General features: G+C 38.7%; 1 protein-coding gene across 3 annotated transcripts; it reads right to left on the bottom strand.

Moving 5' to 3' along the window:
• Positions 1 to 5,851: 5,851 nt before the first annotated feature.
• On the bottom strand, positions 5,852 to 21,052 carry LOC145980440 (uncharacterized). 3 transcript variants are annotated; one of them, XM_083113534.1, is made up of 2 exons: positions 20,676 to 21,052; positions 5,852 to 7,230 (listed from the first exon to the last, which is right to left on the bottom strand). In XM_083113534.1, the coding sequence occupies exon 2, from the start codon at positions 7,092 to 7,094 to the stop codon at positions 6,495 to 6,497; it is 600 nt and encodes a 199-aa protein (XP_082969660.1). In that variant the 5' UTR covers positions 7,095 to 7,230; positions 20,676 to 21,052; the 3' UTR covers positions 5,852 to 6,494. The 3 variants fall into 3 exon arrangements, with proteins under 3 accessions (XP_082969660.1, XP_082969659.1, XP_082969661.1); XM_083113533.1 differs by having other exon boundaries at positions 20,778 to 21,052; XM_083113535.1 differs by lacking the exon at positions 20,676 to 21,052 and adding an exon at positions 20,244 to 20,586.
• Positions 21,053 to 21,423: the final 371 nt, after the last annotated feature.

The raw sequence follows: 21,423 nt of genomic DNA, 5'->3' as shown, positions 1-21,423 counted from the left end.
TTAGAGGTATGGATCTGTTGCGTATCTGTCCATTTCTGTTGTCTTATCACAGTGCTGTTCTCCTGATTTTGTGCAGTACCTTGCAGAAATCACCCCTAGAACTCTGTTGTGCTAATGACTCAATAGACATGTATTGTACTGGTTGAGGACACACACACCTAATCAAAATACATTGCTACTTTTGACTTACCAACTTTGGTTTTGGGATTTCTTGCTTGCTCCCCTATTTTTTTTGACCAGTGTATATAGTGAAGATCATAGCATTTTATACTATTCATGTGCGAAAAATTACATCGGCCAAATGGCGTCAATTTTCGCGGATGCAACTTTGAAGGTGGTCATGGAAATTGGCTCCACTTTCTGCAGCATGTCTCTGTCGATTTCCTACAGCGAACCACAAGGTCACTTTTTGGCTGTTAAGGTGTTTCTGATGGAGTTGTCGGGGATTTTCCACATCCCAGTAGCGACAGTTCTGTTAATTTACAGAACAATTTAGGTGGAAGTGAGCTTCATCACTCAACAACAACACCATGTCTTCATTCTCCTCATAACGTGTAAGCATTCCAACACAAAACAAAACTGCTAGTAACGGAACATTTGAATGTCATAAAATGCTATGATATTCACTATATATTTCTGTAAATAAATTTCTTTCCAGCAAAAAATAACTTTGTAGTGACTTTTTCGAATTTGTCCGGTTCCCTTGCCCCACCCTTTACTTCTCTCAATTATGCTTGCTAGATATTTGAAGCTCTCACTACCCTCAACTCTTCTATGTCCACTTTTATTTTTGGTACATTTCCGACTCTGTTTCTTGTTATTATAATCTCGAATTTCATTCCTGCTCTTCTGATTTCCTCATTCCAACTATCAAGCTGTCTGTATTTCTTCTTTCCTGTTTCCCCATATTACTAAGTCATCAGTGAACAACAGGGCCTTCATATCTTCCTCTCCTGTCTTCTTCCCCCACCTCTTCGTTAATTGCATCCATGGTAATTATGAAGAGCAGTGGGGAAAGAGCACTTTCCTGTTTTCCATTACCTATACTGAACCACTCTGTTCTTCCCACTGATGTCTCCACACATCTCTGGTTGGCCTTGTATATGCTCTGCACTCTACACATTATCTCTTCCTAGACTCCTTTCTCTCTCAGATCCTTCCTTTGTTCTGAATAATAGTTCAAATAATAATTATTATTCTACTATTCAACAGCCTGACCCCCTACAAAAATTTCTGGCGATGCCCATGACATGGCGAATCACAAAAACACTCATGCAAACATCGGGAGTCGAACTCTGGGACTCTAGGTGGCAACATACAAAGTTGAACACACAATGTGCTCAGCCAACACAACAATACAGGGTGATCATAAAAATGTATACACACGCTAACAGGAATAACAAAATTAAGTGTCCATTGAATTTTGAGGCACTACCATTGGAAGAGTTAAATTGCTAGAAGAGTCCGTGCTCTCAATGCAGATGATCTGGACCAGAGTGTGGAGTTTTGTGTGTGGGAGTTGGAAAAATGTGCTCGACAGGCAGGGGCGGCGCCAGAAATTTTCGACCGGGTGGGCAGAAGCTCCTTATTGATAGATTAGGGTGGGCAGTATAAATGTAAGACCATATATAGTATATATGTGTATGTAAGACGTATGTATTCCCCTCTGTCTTACACTCCCGATTTTCCTCTTACTTATTTTGCCTTTCCTTTTCTTGTTTTCCTCTTTATCTTTTCTAATCTATTGTCGCATCCTATTCCATTTCCTTTCGCTTCGTCTCTGATGGACACAATTATTTCAAGGAAGTGTTTACCCATGCGCAGGCATACCCCCAACCATATATTCTAATCACATTCTTTCATTCATGTTAATACAGTGAAATAAAGCTTGTGTTGCAAATACAAGGCACATACTTGATTTTATGTATTCGGCGGCAATGATAGAAAGTGCGATGGTAGACAATCGTGAAGTTTCTCGTAATTTAAATGCATGTTACTGAGCATAGTATTTTCATCGCATGAGTTTTTGACTGAAAGAGTTTTCTTACTCCTTGGGGTCACTTTTCTTACCTTACAAGGTTTGTACAACTGACAAATCTATCTGAATGTTTGTAGTAGCGGCGATTGGGTGCGAACATTTGAGGGGCAAGGACAATTCTTGGTAGAAAAGGCTTAGCATAGAGAGGCCATGGGGGGGGGGGGGTAAAAAGTGGCGGGGGAGCAGCCACTCCCGCTCCTCCTAATCGCCGCCAATGAATGTTTGGATTAAAATGAACGTCTTATTAGGAATGATTTAAAACACACACGGAAAACAAATTCTTTGTTCATTGTCCATGAAGTATTCCTAGGCTAATGAAAGGCTATTTTGACAAAATATCACGCGTAAGTAATAAACAAGTAAGATTGAAAAATTGTTCAGAATTGAAGAGATTGTTAGCTAAGTTGCTATTCGTTTTCTCCAACTGTCATGTTACTAATGCAGGAGAAGCAATACACGTATGGTTACATGAACATATTTTTTGAGGTAACAAAATTATTTAGGACACAAGGAATTAATCGAAGTTGATCACCGTGCCAGTAATAATTCATCTATTTTTCATAGATGACTTGGGTTGTATGGTGTGACCATTTCGGACACACTAGAATGTCAACCTCTACCCTGTGCAGCACACCCTGGAAACTTTATTCTTTTAGGGCAACGAGTCCCTAGCACTTGGAACCACTGTCAAAGTAATAATTTATGAGGGTTTGTATTTTGAGTGTCAGCATGTGTTTGTTTTCGCCCCTTCGTTACTTTCATCTAATCGCCATTGAACCTTATCGTCGTCATTATCAAAATTAGCAGAAAAATGGTTTTAAATAAAACAAATCAATAAAACTTACTCTTTCAAAAATGGAGTTTCATTAGTTCATACCTCTTAGAAAGTTGAGGTGGTAGTTTCAATTGCACAGCGTTTCATTAGTGGATCAAGGCAGCTAATTCCGTGAACAATGACGTTTTCCGAAAGTCTCAAATATTTGTCTCAGGCAATCACCCTCTTAAAATGGACGCATCTTCTGTGGTGATAAAATGTCACGTTTGGTGCGAGTTCTTTCTGTATATTTTTCCCCAATGGCATAATGCTGTTGCATTATAATGAAGAGGTCCTGTGTTCGACTCCCCCCTCCTGTGGTGGAAGCACAATGCACACTGGTTAGGACTACACGTTAAACTGTAGGTTTAGTCCCAAATTAGCCTATCTGACCATAAAAGTGGGCTTAAAAACAAACTTACAAAATCGTCTTCTGGATACTTCGTGACATAACTTTTTACTTCGGCTGCGTGAACAGATTCTGTTGATATTTTCAGTTGATTAATGTGGCAAGATTTATGGGTGGGACGAAGATTTCTAAATAGGATAAGCCACTCATTAGTAGATAATTGAATAATTCTGTAGTTTTTCCATACATAACTGGTTTATTAAAATTTATTCACTTCAGTATTGTAGTGATTATTGTGATTCCTTCTTATTAGTAGAATGAATAGAAAGTTGATATTTCGCATACCATATTGATATTTGAAGATAACAGGCATATAACAATTGTAATGAAATAAGATAAGTGACACTTCTGGAATTTCAATGCAGATCTAATTAAAACTATAATATACTCTCTAGCATACTTAAACCCAAAGGTTGATGGCTGCAGCAACACAAGCCTTCAATCTGTCCCTATTCGGGGCAAGATCAATCTAAATCTTTCCCATCCTTGCCAATTTCTTTTAGGTCCATCTCAACGTTATCCCTCCATCCTCGTCTTGGCCTTCCTACTGGTCTCATACCATGAGCTTTCCCAACAAGAATCCTGTAAACTATTTTTTTCTCTGCCATTCGTGTCACATGGCCTGCCCATCTTAGTTTTCGTGATTAAATTATTCTAATAATAATTAAAAAGTCGAAATAAACAATAGTGTTGCCGGAGGAAGTAAAGCTAAGATGATGTTCTTATTTGTTTATTTGGAGATTATTCTAACCATACTCAGGCTGGGATTTATATACGTATGTGGAGGTCCGGAGCTGCAGTCCTCAAGTTCACCCTAAATTCTGATCTAATCTTGATCATACCCTGCATGATGTTGAGCCTCCTAAGCCTACTAGCTGCTTTTAATCATGGAAGTATTAATTTGATCTCAGTTTTTGTTTCAATAGCTCTAGTAGTTGCTTTCACTTTCTAATGACAAAATTGGCTTTTTATGGGTTGATAATATGTGAACATTTCTAGCATAGATAATATTCACAAGTAAAATATCGAAACATTCATATAGCTAACTCCAAGTATATGTACTTATTGAATTTGATTGGGTGGGCAATCGGGTGGGCACAGGATTTTTTGAGTGGGCACTTGCCCACCCGTGCCCACCCCTGTCGACAGGCTAGATATTTTTGCATAGGGAACCAGCAACAGTTGACAAACTGCAGGCAGGCATAGTGAGAATGATGTAAACCCATTGCTTTGGGTTTTTAGCAGCACCTGCATAACAATGATCAACGATTTGAAAATTGACTGCATCTTAAGAAGAACTGACATTACCTTAATAATTCAAAGTGCATATACATCCTTATTGGTACACCCTGTGTACTGTTTCTTTCTTTAAACCATTGCTTTTTGCGCACTTTATGTACAGATATAATTGGGATTGAATCTACAGTTCAAAGTGGAATTCGAACCACTGTCCAATCTCTTTCCCTTGGGTCGAACCAGAGGCCCCTTCATTATGAGACAACAACGTTACTACTACGACATATCATATATTAGTGGAGCCGGCCCCAGGGAGGGGCAACTCACACACTTGTTCGAAGCCCCGCACAGATCAATTTATTACAAGAGACGGGGTTGACTTAAATGATTTTTTTAAATTTTATATATACATTATGAACAGTATTTTCCACTCTTCAGGAATTCTGGGGTCTCAAGTCGGCGATCATGTAGTCCCTTTTCTTATTTGACGCCGCTCTTATTTCGCTTTTGACTAATCGCGACGATGAGGATGAATTATGAATAGATGCAATTGACGAAAGAACACTGACACACTTTCACCCCCAATGCCGATCTCCAACTCTATTTTCATTTAAGTTGCTGCACAGGGATTTATCCAGCATTTACCATTTGGGGTGTAAGTCCAAATTTAGGGGGGTTCAAGGGTAAATTTAGAGCCAAAATCACCATAAATCGGGAACCTGTGAAAAAATTTAGGAGTGTTAATAAATCACTGGTGCAGCAGATTGTGGATGTTACACTCATATTATAAGATAAATAAATCCTGTTTATCCTCGAAATTTGCCATATCTAAATTCTCACACACCATAATATTTTTCATTATTCATTTTGTCTGCGTTTTCTCTGTTATTTTTGCCTATCATAAATAAATGCTTTGTTCTCAGTACAGCTTCACCATTGTGATAGTTCCTGGTATTCAAAATATTTAAAATGTCAATGTTTATTCCACAACAGCCATGACCACATGCTCCTATTGTCTACTACTAAGTGAACTGCCAGTTTACAAAAAAGAAAAAAAAAATACTGAATATCACTAGTTTCCTCATATACTGGCATCACTAAGATGCAATTAGCCTCCATTCTCTTGAATTGAATTCAGAAGAGATCTGTCCTGAGGATATAGGAGAGGCATGACATTTGAATGACATTTTTACCACCAGCAAAAAACATTACAATTACACCATCTTTGCAGAAAATAGTCAAGCCCAGATTAATGGCAACATCATACAAAAAGCAAGATGGTTACTTTAGGTATACATGACCAAGGAAAATATACCACAAAAAAATAGATAAATACCAAAAATTATTTCTTTATTACATCCAACTGATACATTTGCACAGACTATCATAATGTTCCTCCTTAAACAATGACCTAACTCAAAATAATGAAGTCAGAAAATTATAAAAAGACACACACTTGTCATAATGCCATCTGTGCTATGGTTTATATTATATAGTATCTCACTGCAGAAAAATGTATGCACTACAAATGAATCTTGTGCATACAAAAGACTAGAACACATTGAATTATGAAACATTTGGCACAAAATTTAAAATAATATTTTATACACGAGTGGCCACAGCCATGTTCAAAATGTAGAATTCAACCTTTTTTTTAATTCACTCGTTTTCTGGTATGAAAAATAATTTGATTGTAATGTCCTCATGTTCACATTTAAACTGTCCATACCAAATGCAGCTACATAAAGCACACATAGATGGTGTTCTTAATCATCACGTAAAGTGGTACAAATACTAATGAGAGCAAGAACATGGCTCAAAATAATCACAAAATTTGCTCAACAAGACTTGCTGGAAATAGCCTTGCAACACATGTTAATGAATATGATATACTAATGCACATTGATTACAATCGAAGAGATGCACAAAAGTATCCAACACTGTTAATTTCAATTCTGGGCCAATCCTTCAGACACAGACAAGTTTCCATCGTGTCATCAACCAAACTCCTTTTTCGACACAAGCTGCTTCTTTTGAGATTTTGACGCACGTACCTTCTTCTTCATTATTATATTCTTCTTGGATCCAACTCTGATCTCTGCAGCTTTCAGTGCTTCCTTCCACAGAACGAATTGGTACAAGCCATGCTTTCGTGGCTGTTTTTTAAATACTTTAAGCAGAAGCAAGGCTCGACTACGAATCTTCGGGGGTTTAAATACAGTCGCTTTCCTACCCCCTCGCAAAGAAGTACAATTCCTTCTCCATTCATCTAATTTACTGCGAGCACTAACATAGGGAGTGGTCTGTCTACATGTTTCGGGCAATTTCGCACTTGGTGGTGTGTTCTCACTGGACTCAATCTCCACCTCATACTCTGCTTCCGGGGCACTGGCACTGTTCGCTGATAAATCTACTTCTGCTGGGTCGGTCTCCAGCTTAAGCTCTTGTAACACTCCTGTCCCTGCACACTTCTTAAATTTAGCTTCCCTGTTCTGGGTGGTGCGACGGCAATGTTCAAACGTGGCAAACGACACTTCTGGTTGAAGCATTGAATCATCCATGGATCCTTCTTTTGGTTGTTCATTGTTGCCCGGCATATTTACCCTTGCAAGAGATCAACAAACTTACTCCTTCAGTCTATAAAAACCAAAAGTGTCACTGTGTAGCTTTTCATCAATCAAGTCAAATTGAATGTGAAAATTACTGTGAATGTTGAAAATTAGAAATGAAGATCTGGAAAAAAAAGAGAAAACTAATGTTAATTATATCCACAGTCTAAAAATATTCACAATACATATGGTATGAACCGAGTTAAACAATACATGGTACAGTGGGATGCATAAGTATTGCTCAGTAAATTATCAGTGACTACTTTCATTAACATTTCTCCTGCATCCTACGCAGTGGCGTAGCAGCATATTGCGAGGCCCTGGGCAAGATTAGAATGCGAGGCCCCAATTTGTTCTTTAATGTGAACTCACAATGTAAATCGATACAAAATCTTCAGGGATTGACAAAAATGTATTTCTCTGTCTTCTGGAAGCTGAAATCTGAAGCTGTAGGAAGGAAGGAAGAAAGAACTGCTAATATTACTCCTCATGTCCTCCTTGGGTTGAAAACAACGTAAGCACTTAAATGTCTCACATTTGCTTCGTGGCAGTTGGAGCTTCCTTATTGTTAAAATATTAAAATTGGGAGCGCAAGGTCGAGAGACAGAAGAAAATTTAAGACAAAGTGCATTTTATTCAAGAAAATAATAAATTGGTAAAAATGTCCAAGCAAGTTAGCGTGAAATTGTGTGTAAATGTCTCACATGAGAAATACGACAATAATTTAGACTTTTTTCAGGTTCACCTACCTGCCCTGAGTTGACATATATATTAATTTAACTAGAATTTAAAGCCAAATAAAAATAGAATGTAATTTTACTGTCTACAAAATTGCCCTTTTCCATCTTTCTTTCTCACTTCTATTTATTACATTTTTTGTATCAATCCCATGGGACAGGAGGCCTCTTCAGGAGCGAGGGTCCGGGCAGTCCCCCACTTCGCACACCCCTTGCTACGCCACTGATCCTACGTGTTTGCAAGGACTGGATTTTTACATATGATCATGCAGAGGCTGTCAATTGGTTGTCTGGCGTTTTCTGTCAATTCTTGAAGCTCTCGTCGTGCAAAACGAAGACAATAAACATGGTGTTAGACAATATGCTTGGTAATATTTACGCATCCCACTCTACAGCAAATTTAAAAAGTATAACAGAAAAAAAAAAATTGGACCCAATATAATTTATTTGACATTACTTGGTTCCACTTTCCATCATTTCTTTTACACAACCATTCCGATAGCATAGTAGTTATGCAGTTGCCTTTTAATCAAGATGTTCCTGGTTCAAAGTCAAACTTGAATTCTTCACCCATTTCAAATTAGCATTAAGTGGATTTAATCTTTGGAAAACAAACTTTTGACAAAACCATTTTACTTTTTACTCATATGCACCTTCAGGTTTTTTTTCTTAAGTTCACTTTATGCACAGATAGGGGTGTTGCCACTGGGTGGGCTATACTCATCCATACACAAAAACAGAATAAATATGTTATTATGTTGAGAACTCAAAGTAGCAAGCAAGAATTGTAGTGTAAAGCCCACAAAGAGGCTTGAACAGTTGACTAACGTGCAACATAACTCAATTTCACTTAAAAATCGAACAACGTTTCTAGATTCTGCACCTCAGTTGGTTTCCTTTCATTAAAGTGTAAAATATAAATATGTAAACAAAATGTCATTTCTCCACGGCTAGGAGATTCTTGACGATTGTTGTTTTCTCATCGTGTTTCTTGGAGCAGCAGCATCTTTGATAATTTGTTTTCCTTTGTAGGACTTCATTTGCAATTGAGCAAATCAATTTTAAGCTTTAGTGCATTCACAAAGCTTCATTCTTAGTGTGAATGAGCAGTTTGCGTACTATTGTCTACACTTTAATAACACAGGCCTGCGAAATTGAAGTTGTTGAAAAATACAAGACGCTGCCCCCCTTCTTACATGTTCGCTGAGTTTTATGTTATTGGGTGTGTTGATTTTGAAAATGACCTCCATTTTTTTCCATGACGTCAGGATTTCTTGTACAATCGATATCGATATTTTTGCTAAAATCCTATGTGAAAAGGAATTTTCGCAAACAATTTTGCATGCACTATCTTTCAACAGTGGTTTTGATCCATTTAAATCTATGTAAAATCGATGCTTGGTGATGCAAATTGATTTATTAGCAACTGATTTTATTTTTTAAAGGTTTAAATTGAAGAAAACCACTGTTGCCAGATCGCACGAGCTGCCTCTGGCCGAGAGAAAAACACAAAGTTCCCTTGCGTTTACACTTTTAACATCCCATTATGGTGACGTTTCTAGAAAAAAAGCACCAACGTATTATGTTCATTTGTGTTTATTAAGGTAACGTACATAAAATAGACGATCGACCACGAGGAGCAATGTATATGTAGATGAACGTTTGACACAAATTGTAAACTGAACAAACAACAAAACCAAACACAAACAAAGTTTATATCTTCGTATGTACCCTTTTGCCTTTGAAACTTCTTTTTGACGTTCTTCTTTTATGTGGAATCTCAGGCCTCTCTCGTGTTAACATCAAACAGTAGTCGGCAAGCATGTTCTTGTCCAATCGTCCTTGATATTTGCGCTCCATATCTTTAATATCTTGGTGGAACCTTTCACCCTGTTCTTCGCTGACTGCTCCTAAATTTTGGGGGAAATAGTCTTCATGTGAGTGAAGGAAATGTAGTTGACACTCATGGAGCAACCCAACGCTTGAAATTTGTCCAGCATATTCATAACAATTGCTTTATAGTCAGGATCCTTGTAAATCTTTGAAGGTATACCAAGCATCTTTCTCCTTTGTCGTCATGCTAGTTTCAAAGTCTTTATCCTTCATGAGCTTGCGGATATCTGGACCAACAAAGATTCCCTCTGTCAACTTGGCTGCGGATAAACCTGGAAACTTCTTGCACAGGTATTTGAAACAATCGCCATCTTTTGGAATAGCCTTTGCAAATTGCTTCATTACACCTAATTTGATATGCAACTAGGGTAACAATACTTTTTTTGGGTCAACTAAGCTGTTCCGAATCACATTCTTGGTACCTGGTTCAAGATTTTGTCTTTTAGCCCATTCTTTCTTGACCCAATGTTGAGTCTTTGCGCGGCTGTCCCACTCACAAATGAAACATGGGAACTTTGTATATCTGCCTTGTTGACCAAGAAGCATGGAGATAACTTTCAAATCACCGCAAATGGTCCAACCGTGGTCGGCATATTTTATTTTGTTGAGGACGAGACCCATGTTTTCATAGCATTCTTGTAAATGGACCGAATGTGCAACTGGTACAGATGCATACTGGCTTCCGTGATGAAGAAGGACAGCTTTCAGGCTCCTTGTCGATGAATCTATAAACAGCCTCCATTCATCTTTATCGTAGGTGATATTAAATTTGCTCATCAATCCGGGAATATCAGAACAATAGACCAGGTTCTCCGCTTCCTCAAAGTACTGAACAAAGTCCTTTTCTCGATTCCTGTACCAATAAAACGTGGTACCTTTGGCCAATAAATGTTTTTCTTTCAATCTGGAGCCCAACAATTCAGCTGCCTCTTTCGAAAGGCCCAGATATCTAGTCAGAAGAGAAGGGCTGAGGTGAATCGCCTCCAGAGGGCTTATATTTGGTATCGGAGCCTTGACCGTCTGGATGTTCAGAGTCTGAAGACTCTGAAGAGATGACTGGTAATTCAGTTGGAGGCAAAGGCACTGGCACATCAGGTCTATGAGGAACGTATGGCCGATAGAATGTTCTCAAGATAAGAGATTAGCTTGTGATATTTTCGGTTATACCCACGGACATGGCAGGCACAAAAGTAACAATCATCACAGTGGTTTCTCGGCTCCCTCCATGACATAGGAATTCCAAAGCGTAAAGCAGTCTTCTTTCCGTTGAGCCATAAGCGTAGATCATTGAGACACTGCACACACACTTTATGAGGAGCCCACAATTTGTCCTGGTCTCAGAGTTTCATGCCAAAATTCGCAAGATAAAGTTTTCTTACATAGTTTGTAATGCTCCTCATGCGATGTTTAATAACACTATATTCGCCGCATATGTAACAAAAGTCATCTGGCACATTTTCACACCGTCTCGAACTCGAAGCCATGGTTCATGAAATGCACAGAGGAAAGCACCAGTTACAATTGTTTTTGTGATGCAGTTTCCACTTGTCACTGTATCAGCACATGCGTGACACTACACATGAAAGACAAATTGAGACGAACTTACAAATTTCCATGTCTTTTATCTTACTATGAACACGGTAAGTACATGATCTGCTGGGTTAAAGAGCGATAAACTGAGTCCCTCATGAGGACATCTGTTTTATAACGTTTCTGCTGCCTCCAGACAAGTCACGAGAATTCAGGTTTACAATTAACATGTTCAGGATCAATCCAGATAAAGCTCGACACAACTGGAAGGTGACTGCCAATTACGCTGGCTTAGCGAGCGTTCCTGCGCAGTCGGTGGACCAAGATAAGGATTTGCGTGATGCTATTGGTCGAGAGCGATTGCGACGAAGAGGGAGGGACATCGACGGGGAGAAGTTACAGAGAGGTATCGTTTCACCACGGTAGAATGATGGTCAGGCAGGGAGGAAAGATATTCCACGCCGAAACAACATATTTATGGTAAATGTTCAAACAAATCTATGTACAATTAAAATTTTCAAGAAAACGTGACGTGATAGACATTTTTCTTTATTTTTTTTGAACTCAGCACCACAAAATACATAAACTTCACCTATTACTTCCCTTGTATTTTTTTCATCTCAGGTCTGTGTAATTACTTGCTAATTATAAGCTACAGAAACTAATATTTATGCAGTTATGTTTTTCAATCTTAAATTCTCATAATTTATTCTTCACCATGGTATTCAATTTTCCGTTCGTTCATTCATGCTTGTTTCTATGTTTGTCAGTAAATCCGTAGCATATCCAGTAGAATCTTGTCTAAACGTGTCAGATCCTGCTCCTAGATTTTGTTGAGGAAGCATGGCTCTCCTTGAGGCAAGTAAGCCATGGTCGCAGCGAGAGGGACAAAACATAGGAATCTAGGAGCAGGGGGAACTTTTGATTTTGTTTCATCAAGGAGGTAATACTGCTAAGACAGAGCTACTCATACCGAATGGGGTAAGTCATCCCTTATCTGTAATGCTGCCATTCTCAGTCAGAAGTGTTGGGTTTTAAATTTTAAACATGTCATTCAATTGCATATTAGTTAGTACAGGGTGGCCACCCTAGGACCATTATAAAATTCAAGTACAAGTCCTGGTTTCCAAGGCGAGCTTTTCAAAATTGAAGGCTAGAAGAAAAAAAATATCACTGTCTCAACCTTGCATATTACCCCCCCCTCCTTACACACACACAAATAAAGTATATTAATAATATAAAGGATCTTTTGATTCCAATGTATACAAAAATTCTGATTCAATTCCATTCAAGCGTTCAAAATTCAAGCAGAATTCATGCATAATTCCCGGAGCCAGAAATTCACATATAATACCCGGTGAGTAGCCACCCTGTAATATCGCACATCTGTCCCATTAGGTCCATCGCAGCCAAGTGAACATTGGTAGTTCAAGGGTGAACTACAACCCTAATGGTTCGATCACAAGTTCCACAGGGTGGAATGCTATGGATCGACTAACATTAAGTGTTCGGATTTCCATCATCCTTAAAATGCTGTCTACTTTGACCCTAATTTTAACCCTACCCTTGGGTGCAGCAAACTGAGTGGCCACGCTGGGAGCAGTCTTCTGGAGGTGTCAAAATGATCACATCAAATTTTTAACACTCATAAAAATAAGAAAAAAATGTTTTATTCCAGAATTATATTCAACATTCCAGTAACTGTGACTAAATGAGTTTTGGTACATTAATTTTCTCATCATTGCATTGCTCTTTACAAGCATAGAGCAGCTTTTCCTTAACTGGCAAAAGCATATTTCGCTTTCTTTTTATAATATTCTCTTTATTTACAAAATACAGGGTATTCTTGTGCCAAAAACTCCTAGGGCTGGCCCTTACCATGACACTGAACCAGGTCCCACCTAAAACTATTTTATCCACCCTAAGAAAAATTTCTTGCGACTCCACTGTGCACAGACAGGCTAATCAACACTGGACCTATAAATTTAACATAAGCATGCGTACATTCCCTGATTAAGGCAGAAAGTTTTGATGAAAGTTCATCTGGGGAATGAAAAACTACACTATTTTACGAACTCCCCATTGAAGTGTACAAAACATTATATTCATCTGTACAGTTGATCAAGAGCCCCCCCCCCCCTTGAAACTTCATTTATGTGTACATTTTGTGTAATTTTCGGCATAATCATATACATGTCAACAGCGTCATCGGTCCCTCCATGGAACAGAGGGAACAGGCTGTTCCCTCCTACTTATCGCCCATTGGAGCTATTTCAATTATCCATATTAACATAATAAGAACACTTCTTTCTCCAGAAATTAACACGCCGAAGAAAAACTTTCACAGTGACTGGACGTTTCTTTACTTCACCTACACTCGTCGTTCCACGAGACACATAGCAAATATGTTTTCCTTCGAGATTTTTGCTATGTGCTTAAGTTTAATTGCGTTGTAGTGATAAGTTTTCCTAATCTCATTGCAAAATTTCGTCTACAATCCATAACGAACTGGAAAAATCATTTACAGTCTAAGCATCTGCTAAATGCTGCGAAATAGCTTCTGAGGGAACAGCTCACGTCCATCTGTTCAAAAGCACCAATACGCATGCAGCTGCAGGACAAGAAAGTAGATGTTGCGAGTGTAGGTTTGCAAATGTTGTATGATAGAACGGCTGAAGACGAAAGCTTTTAGTTCATTGAACTTTACAGAAAAAACAGCAAACCAATACCTATCCTAACTGAATTAAAAACTCAAGCAAAATTGTACACAAGGCATTTTCAAACAAGTTACTACTACTCTGTAAAATGATTAACTGGATACTCTTCCAGTGTCCTTGTTTGTTCCCGGGAATGAAGTTTGGAACAGTTCAGGTTATGTCAATTTCTACAAATCTAGCGGACGTCATGAAAAAACTCAGCCATCTGTATGCCCTTATTGCATTGAGACGTTTGAATTACAAGAATGCTCAACTCTATAAAAAAAAGTCAACTTAATCTACAAATAGAGAGATGAAACAGGTTTCGACAAAACATTTTTTTCTGATTACTCATAAATTGCTTTTATTAATTTTTTCTTTGTTGCGCATCAACAACTTTGTTCTTAAGGTTTCCTTTATATTATATCATATTTGCTTTAACATTTGGTATTGTCATAATTTTAATGTGCTTTATGTATGTCACTTCTGACAATTTGTAACATATGTATCGTATGTTATAGACCGTAGTGCACACGGAGCCATCATTTTGTTATATTTCTGTTTCATTTGTGCCAGATTGATGGAATCATTATTAATTTTGCCACCAGAAGTCAATAGAATCAGTTACGCAATGACGTAATAAGGAAGCCTCTGTGCAACCTCGCAGCCCTTTAGGCAGCGCATTTTGAATACTGACCCACAGAGAGGAAGTTGTTTTCCTCAAGGTAGACACTTTGTGAAGGTGTCCGAGGAACCACAATATTTGAGGAGAAGGATAAGTACTTTCCATAATGTTTTAAGTTCCGATCTTGCACTCACTCACTCAATTATATTTTGTTCATCATCTTTCTCGTCTATGCTACGTGAAGAAGTAACTTGACAGTCAAAAGACAGATTTAGTTCATTATTATTAATTAGTTAAACTAATATCCATCAAACTGGCCCAAGTGATAAGACAATGTTTATTTCAGCGAGTTTATCATCGAACAATCTTTCTTTATGCAGTCTAATTGTGCTTGCACATTATGTCCATAAACTCGCATAATTTGGAACAGTGTTGTATCTGTACATCTGAATAGCATAGCTAATAAGTAGACCTTTAAGGCGGAAATCTTCCACTGCGCGCTTACTTCAATGTTCGTGTGCATTAAACAAGCCAGTTTAACGTGCATAATGTTTATTTGGTTCACTTCAATATGAGTTGAATTAGGAGAGGTATGGGACGGGAGGGGGCAAGTGCAGTTCACCTTTTCCCCTGGCTGATGTAGCACCGCACGCCACTGCATGTCATACATCTGATGAAGAAATTAAACTCATGTTTAACTCAAGTCAAGGAAACTTGAGTCTAATTAAAATTCATGGCTTTTCTTAAACTAAAACTTTCACTACACACATGCTTGAGAACTGAGTGCACATATATGTACAAATATGGGATGGCATAAGAAGCACTTTTGGTCCAACATTAATACGAAAATAAATAACATATCGTACATTGTTAGTTTTCATTCGGCTGATGCAATAGTTTGAAACAGGGTGTGAAATCACTTAAGACTGGTGGGGGGAGAAAGATCTTAATCTACAACCCCGCCATCCCCACAAACATACATATAAATTTACAATATACATATTTATAATGTTATTAAAATTAAAAATAAATTACTAAATTAAAATATATTAGATATTATAAAGTAGCAAACTACATCCTTTATTAACTGGATTTTGCACCCTGGTTTGAAATAACTTCATCCAGGTAGTTTCACTGGCTTGAAAATGCTTCAATTTTTTAAAGAGTAGATCTGTAACATTGTTCACTGTTTATTAACAGTAATAAATATTAGGAGGAGGGGCAACTGTCCCCTTGTTATCCATGTGCACGTCTATGAGATGAAAGTGGAATCTGAACCAGTACGTGCCTCACCAGGCATTTAGAAACCTGAGACCTCTTCCTTGGAGGACATAGAGGAGACCCACCCCTCCCGTAAGAAAAGATGAAAATCAAACAAATAATGGATGAAGTGGGGAGGACACATCCCCTCACTGTTACAAAAATTTTCATCAAGCATCCCCCCCCCCCCCCCCCCCGGCTACGATGATGTGCATAAGTATACATGGGCTTACTGCATTGCCTCCAAGTTGATCCCAACAAACACCCCTGCACCTATCCTCAAATTTGTCCACCACCACCTGCTTTAAGCTAAATTTCCACTTCGAGCACTACACACAAGGCTTAAAAAAACGAATGTGTGATCATGTTGAAAGATTACTATAAATAAATACATGCATAGTTGTGCATAATTCTCCTGATATGTACCGGTAGTTCACTGTGATACTGACAATTTCCGTACATTTATAATTTTTTAAACATGACATGAAAAACATGAAAAAATCTCTAAGACATATACTTCTCTTCACCATTAACATTTGAACGATTATTTTATAGAGGGAGGGACACTATTTTTTTATAGGTAAACTCAATCATCATGTCCCAGACTCTTGCATATTTTCTTGTTCTTTTTTTTTTCCTTGAGAAAAATTCATGTGCTTTCAACATTCATTCATTCACTTGATTGTGAATACTCTGGGTAAACACTATAAGTGCATATTTATTGAAAATGTGGCATGTATTCGATATGGCATATTTTGCGAGTTTTCAATGTATATTTTATTTTTGTATTAATGTACATAAATCCGCTGCTAGTCTTAATATGCAATTTTCAAAAACTAAAAATATTTGTCCAAAAATGACGGATGACCGTTATAGTTTTGGTTAGAAGATACTCTGCAAGTGGCAACAGCGTTATCACTACGCCAAATGTGGGACTCAAGCTACTGTGCCTCCACAGGGAAACAAACATGGAAAAGCGAAGTTGTGTTCGCTGCTACACCAACGAGGAGGTGCTCAATCAATTCACTTGCTTGAGTTCTTAAGGCTAATTGAGACTGGAACTACAGTTTAAACTGGGATTGGAACCGCTGGGTATCAAACTGTACCCCCTAGAGAAAGTGAAATATCTTGCACGGTTTATGAAAGTTTTAAGTTGATTTTATTTCTTGGAAATGTGTTATTGTGAAGTAAAGTACGACTGTTACCTTACCATGTTACTTTACTGTGAAGCAGAACAGCCCCGAAGGCTTCACGCAAGTGAATACCTACAGCACCCAAAACAACATTCCACAATAGGAGCTATAATTTTACGTAGTAAGGTTAGGTACTGACAGTTATTTTCGGCATGTTCTTTCGCTATTTTAGTGTACATTCAAACAGTTTTTACTAACAAAAAGCAGCGAAAGTATTCCAAAATTGCAGGTTTTAACTTACGTGGGTCATTCTTTGGGATCAAATATATCCGTTATTTGTGCTTTCCTAATGCTGGAACTACTATTACATACGTAAAAAATTGAAATCTGTAGATTAAAAAAAATCGATGTAATTCTTGAGGGGGTACAGTGGCTAAACGGCAGCTCGAACATGACCCATTCATAATCTGATTCACACAATACGTATTACCATTACTAATGTACAGTAAAAAAAAACTATCGCAAAGTGGGCAGACAACCGTACAAACAACATTACTGTAAATGGTAACGGTTCCGATCGTTTCATGATTTCTCCTAGCACAAAGACTAATTATCGTAGAATTTTGGAAATCATTGTCACATGAAACTTGAACCTTCCTTTAAGTAACGAGTGCTGATTGGACTTGAAAAAGTTCTTTATGTTGAAAAAAACAACTTGAAAATTACCTTACGCATGGACAAGATATACTCCATCGACAAGCTACAGTAACGTAGAAGCGTGGGAATGAATGTAGAAGTAAATCAGAACCTTAGTAGAATGCATTTAGGGACTTTATTTTAATGCCAAGGAAACCTAACCTAACCACGATAGCATATAAAGTAAAGCCCTCCTCTGCGCTTAGCACCACGCCATGAAGGCGTATAGAGGGTGTGGGGGTAACGCCCCACACTTTCTTGATCAGGGCGTGAGTGGGGGTGATGCAGGCGCGGCTCGTGCATTATTTACCCGGGGGTTCACTGAAGTCATGTGACATATATTCAGTTTCCTCAAAATAAACTTCCTTCGCCTAACAAAAGGATGGGGGCGGGCTTAAAAGATTTGTCCAGAATTTTTTTTATATGGGAGTATAAGGTTTTGTATTAGGGGTGTGCGAATAAATTTAGGGCTGAAACTACAATAAATTGTGCCTTTATGAAAAAAGTTGAGTTTTGTTGGAATGGACGTCCTCAAGTAGGGGCAAGTAATATATTTTTTCCTCAGGAGGAGCAAAAAACACTCCTTCAGTCTGAAGTTACTGCAACGCTTTTATAATAATTACCAAAAATTACTGTGACTGAAATTAAATTATATGCGTGTAATATATAATTTTTGGTTTACATTCAATTTCCATGGTGAGCGGCCCCCTATTCCCCTTCCGGACGTCCATGCTGACTAATCAGAACTGGTCCTACATTTGTTAAAGGGAAATGGCAACTAATGGCATGCGCATACTAGAAATCGAACCTGAGACGCTTTCATTGATACAAGATAGCTTTGTTCGAATTTGGGGCTGGTCGACCAGCACACGCTTTTTTTCAGTGGACAAGGAAGTTCGTTTACGTTAATTACGTGCATTTCTATCGGTCATTTCTTACCTGCGCGGACAGCAACGCCTACACTGCATCATGTGACATAACCTAGGTAAAGTCCATCCCTCGCTTCACTCGCAGCATCACTTAATACTTTCCAACAAGTATCCAAGCACTTCAAAAACTAACAAACTTGAGACGATTGACACCGAGCGACAGCGAGTCACGTCTTCGCGCCATTCTTTCTCTCTCGCGAACCCGAAGTGTTTCCACCTTTAAGGAAAAACCTCTGAATGCATGCACGAGCTATTTTGGTAATGTATCTCCTTTATTTTAATTCATCGCATCTAATTCCAGCTTTTATTTGTTTCCACTCATCCATCTCTGCCACAATTTTGCATTTATTCCAAGAAGTTCAGTACAAAAATGATACAAAGAGAATATTGAATATGTAATGTGTGCGCTTCAAACTTGAACCGCACATAGCAACACTGGAAGGGAGGAAGCAGCGAGATCGGAGCCTTGTCCCGCGCCTTCTGCGAGAGAACGAACTGCGCATGACCGTTGGGTTGAACATAGGTTCTGCAAATCTCACCTCCCATGTATTTTGTCCTATACCCTCCTCGAGCTTCTGCTCCCGCACGAAGCTTTCACAATGGCAAGAGCTGTCCTGTGGGGGTTCAACTGAGGGTCTGTATCAGGGCGACCGAATCGCGGTTTCTTCTTCTCAGCAAAAGAGTTCACCGTATTACGGGCACAAATACATGACTTATTGTGTAGAATTTTTAGCGAAATAATGTGAAAATGTAAAGACATTGTTTATTGTTCATTCTCGAGGTGATTATCGTATATTACTGGGGGGTTCACTGATCCTGTGCGCTATAGGGCCAACCGCGCCTGGGGTGATGTGATCAGCATCATGCCCCTGACTGCCTTTATCCACCCCCAGGGTTTCCCCCAGGTAACCATGTCATTCTATGCTGGCTGGGTGCCAGGGTCGTTTCCAACGTTAGAAAAGTTCCCGGATTTGAACCGGCCGGGGATCAAACCCGGTACCTTTAGCATGGTAGTCAGACGTGTTACCGACTGAGCAACCGCAGCCACAATGGCATATATTGAACAAAATATTAAGTGATCGCTAAAACTAAGCAGTATGTGTTAACAGATATAAATCGAAATCGAACCATGATGAAATTGCAATAAAACAAAAGGAACTTAGGCCCACAACTATTCTGAAGTTACATTCTGAAGTTGACACGTTTACAAGCTGGTTTAAAGTTTTGCAACAAAAGGGAATATATATTTTTATTCTTCTTGTCTTTCAACCTGCAGGGCACAGGATACGACATGGGTACCTGGGGGAAACAGGTGGTCAGGGACGTGATGCTGATCACATCACCCCCACTCCTGACAGGATTAAGAAAGTGTGTGGCGTCACTCCCACAACCCCTATACGCCTTCATGGGATGGTGCTAAGTACAGGGGAGCACTTTACCACCTTTTTTTCTTAGCTTTTACATCGTGTGCAGTGTTGTCATCCACAGTTGTATTACATTACATAAATAATTCCAACATACAATTTGAAATTCTTAACTGCCTCTCCCAAAAACTCCCACCTACGAAAATGAATTAAAGGTTCAATAATATACACACTTTGGATTATCAAGCAAGCAGTCACGACATTAGGGACATACCTGCTATGCTAGATAGTAATAATTGTCTTGGTCACCAACCGTGTGGTGGTAATGGGTCGAGATTGGCATGGAGCAAGCACATGTGGTGTTGTTGGTACAATGGTAATGAGGGGAGGAGACGTAAATACAGTTGTTTTTTTTCCTTATGCGGGCACCGTTAGTACTTCCCGTTTAACCATACCATCTGCTTAACTCACAATCTGCATGAACGTCATGAATAAAAACGCAAAACAATTTCATCATAATTCTCCTGTCACTTGAGGTTTGAATGTACTGGAAAGCATCACATTCCCCATTCACACATGATTCATGCTTTGAATTGATACATCCGCAGCCACTGCAAACTAAATTGTACCAATTTTCGCTATTCGTTTGTTAGCACGTGATAAATTTAACTTTTTGAAGAAAGGAGAAATAATAATAGTTACATACCGGCATGCTGTCAGTATATTCCCTTACGAGGATCACGGCTAAATTACCATGTCCTTTGCACATAACATGTTTTGTTTACAAATAGAAAGTCTATATATTTACCCGACTCAAAGCCATGCCGGTTGGTATGCATTTGTTCGCTTCTGCTGTAACCTAACATTGGCCCAATATGCACTTTATCAATGCGTAAACTGTTAAAGCTTTTGTAGCATTATTCACTCCACTGTCATCGCACACTTTCAAATATAAAAACACACTTAAGGTGTTCAGTGTCATTACACAAAACAAATGTTTTGCATGCGTTTGTGACTCCCTGTTTCTTTGTTCCTCATGCACACAGTTACCGTATCACCTAAAGTCGCCTGGCGATTGGCGAAGGCGAATGCAGGCCGGAACTTGCTTGCCAAAGTTGCTTGCAACACACAAGCGCGCGACGTTGCCAAGTCGTCACGATCCACGCTGGCAGAGGCCGGGAGCCGCTGTCAAATACATTTTCATGCATCGATATACATCATCGCTGATTGTTGTGCTACAAGAAACCTGTGACGTAACACGAAGCAAGTTCATATGCATTACACACCAACAACAATACCTATGTAATACAGCGCAGTTGCATGAAATTCGAAGCGTTCTCTTCGAAGAAAAGACGCGTATCGACGGATTTCACGGGAATATAATTTTGCGATGACAATCAAAACGTTTTGTTTAACAACACGCTGCAACGAATACGTACATAATACGTGCATAA

This window comes from Lepisma saccharinum, chromosome 27, assembly GCF_977018435.1.
Source record: "Lepisma saccharinum chromosome 27, izLepSacc3.1, whole genome shotgun sequence".
NCBI classification, from domain to species: domain Eukaryota; kingdom Metazoa; phylum Arthropoda; class Insecta; order Zygentoma; family Lepismatidae; genus Lepisma; species Lepisma saccharinum.
This window is presented reverse-complemented; position numbering and strand designations above follow the sequence as displayed.

Excerpts from the sequence above, each read along its gene's own strand:
- LOC145980440 (XM_083113534.1), bottom strand. The coding sequence starts at position 7,094 with ATGCCGGGCAACAATGAACAACCAAAAGAAGGATCCATGGATGATTCA.